At 23.8% G+C, this 2,031-nt stretch overlaps 1 protein-coding gene across 1 annotated transcript; it reads left to right on the forward strand.

The window, feature by feature from the left end:
- Positions 1-1,212: 1,212 nt before the first annotated feature.
- Phum_PHUM184370 (uncharacterized protein) lies at positions 1,213-1,765 on the forward strand (the record flags this gene model as incomplete). Its single annotated transcript, XM_002425192.1, has 2 exons — positions 1,213-1,519; positions 1,668-1,765. 2 exons carry the CDS (start codon positions 1,213-1,215, stop codon positions 1,763-1,765), a joined length of 405 nt encoding a protein of 134 aa, XP_002425237.1.
- Positions 1,766-2,031: the final 266 nt, after the last annotated feature.

A 2,031-nucleotide genomic window follows, 5' to 3' on the forward strand; every position in this document is an offset into this window, starting at 1 on the left:
TTTTTGAGTTTTTTTTTTTTTTTTTTTAAATTATCTGCTGAAATTTAAAATCGAGTAATTATTAATACATTATTTCTTCGTACTATTTACAAATTTTTTTTTATATATATTATTTTCTTCAAGGTATTTGTTCGTTTTTTCTTTTTTTTTTTTCACTCACTCACTCATTTATTATCACAAAATTATTATTTTATTGCCAAATTTAGGGGGGGGAGGAAGGAGGAGGAGGGAAAAAAAGTGAAATTTTTTATTTGTCAATGCCTTTAAATTCATATTCATGGATATTTTATATTACAATATTTTACAGTAATTATTTAAAATGTGATTATTAATATTAATTTAAAATTTGCATACAATTTTTACTTTTTTTTTTTTACCTCCAAGTTGTATTGTATTTTTTTTTTTTTTTGTAAATTTTGTAAACGTTTTCCTCAAAAAAAAAAAAAATACATGGATGGTTTTTTTTGTTTTGTTTTGTTTTGTTTTGCTTTTGTTTGCCTGACATCTTTGTTGCGTGTTGCATAATAATTTTTTTTCTTTCCCCCCAGTTTTCATTTGAATTTTTTTTTCTCATACTGTATCGATTGTATGAAAACAAATTATTCATTGTATTATGATGTATTTTGTGATGCATTTACGATTATTTTAATATTATTATTATTATTATTATACAATAAAAAAATTTATGTAATATTTACACACACACTAATTTAAAATAACCCAACTGTTTAACATTAATTTTCCGAGTTCATGAGTTGAACAAACTTATGAATTTCTTTTTTTTTTTTTTTTAAAGAATCAAATGAAAAAATTTTATGATACGGATTAAAAATTAAATAATAATCAAAAGTAATTTTCCAAAAATAGTTTGTTGTCATTTAAAAAGAAATTTTTCGATACGAATTAATGATGTTTTGTCATTTAATAATAATAATAATAATAATAATAATAATATGAAATTTCATAGAGTTTAATTAATGTATCGGTTTTCAAAATGATTCATTGAAAAAAAATTTTTTAATTAATTTTTTATGTTTTGTTTCTTTTCAAAACATAACATAATACAAACAGAATAATTTTTTTTTTTTTTTTCTTTGATTTCAGGAAACACACCGTGATGAAGCGTCGAAAGTAGTTAATTTAAAAATTTGAAAAAACATTTTATAGAAAGTAAAATTGATTCATTATTATTAGTAGTATTATTCAAAAAAAATGAAAAGTTATTTAGTTATTCTCCTGTTGGCAAGTGTCGGAGCTACTAGCGAAGACATAAATGCCAATGAAATTAAAAGGCGCATGAAACTCATTGGTGGAATTCCAAGTTACGGGATAACAAATTATCCGTTAAAAGTAAATGAAAAACCTGATGGAAACGATGGCGTTAATTATTCCGAACCTGAATTGTTATTACAATACAATTCCACCTCTAATTTCAATCCGAAAGGAATGGGACATTTGTATTTTGTTACGAGATTATTCATGAGCATAATACAACCCACGAATGGGAGTTTTCCCGATGGTAAGTTTGATTTATAAAAATTTAAAAATAAAAAAAACAAACGGTCAGAACTTGCTAAAATTTCTCTACGTCGCTTGGGAAGAAAAAAAAAAGGAAGGGGGGGGGAAACATCCATAAATAAAAACAATTTTAATTACGTTTTACTTAGGCAAGATAATTTTTTATCCCTTTGGGTTTAAACGTTCTGGTAAATTACCTGTAACCCTTAATGATTCAGTTGAAATATTTTTATTCGTTGGTCTCTAAGAACCAAAAAAAAAATAATAATAATAATAATTTTTGATAATAGTAACAAAAATCACGTAATCATTTTTTATAATTGAAAATAATAATTATTTAAAATCGACAAGAGCACTTTTATTTGATAAGATTATTATAGCACTCGAAACGAAATGATAATATTGTATCGTCAATTGTTCAATTGCCTGTTTATTTGTTTGTTACTAACAAAACAAACAATTCACGATAATGATAATTAATAAAAAGATACTTTCGCTGCAACAGGTTTTGCT

This window comes from Pediculus humanus, genomic scaffold (assembly GCF_000006295.1).
Source record: "Pediculus humanus corporis 1103172107534 genomic scaffold, whole genome shotgun sequence".
In the NCBI taxonomy this organism is placed as follows: Eukaryota; Metazoa; Arthropoda; class Insecta; order Psocodea; family Pediculidae; genus Pediculus; species Pediculus humanus.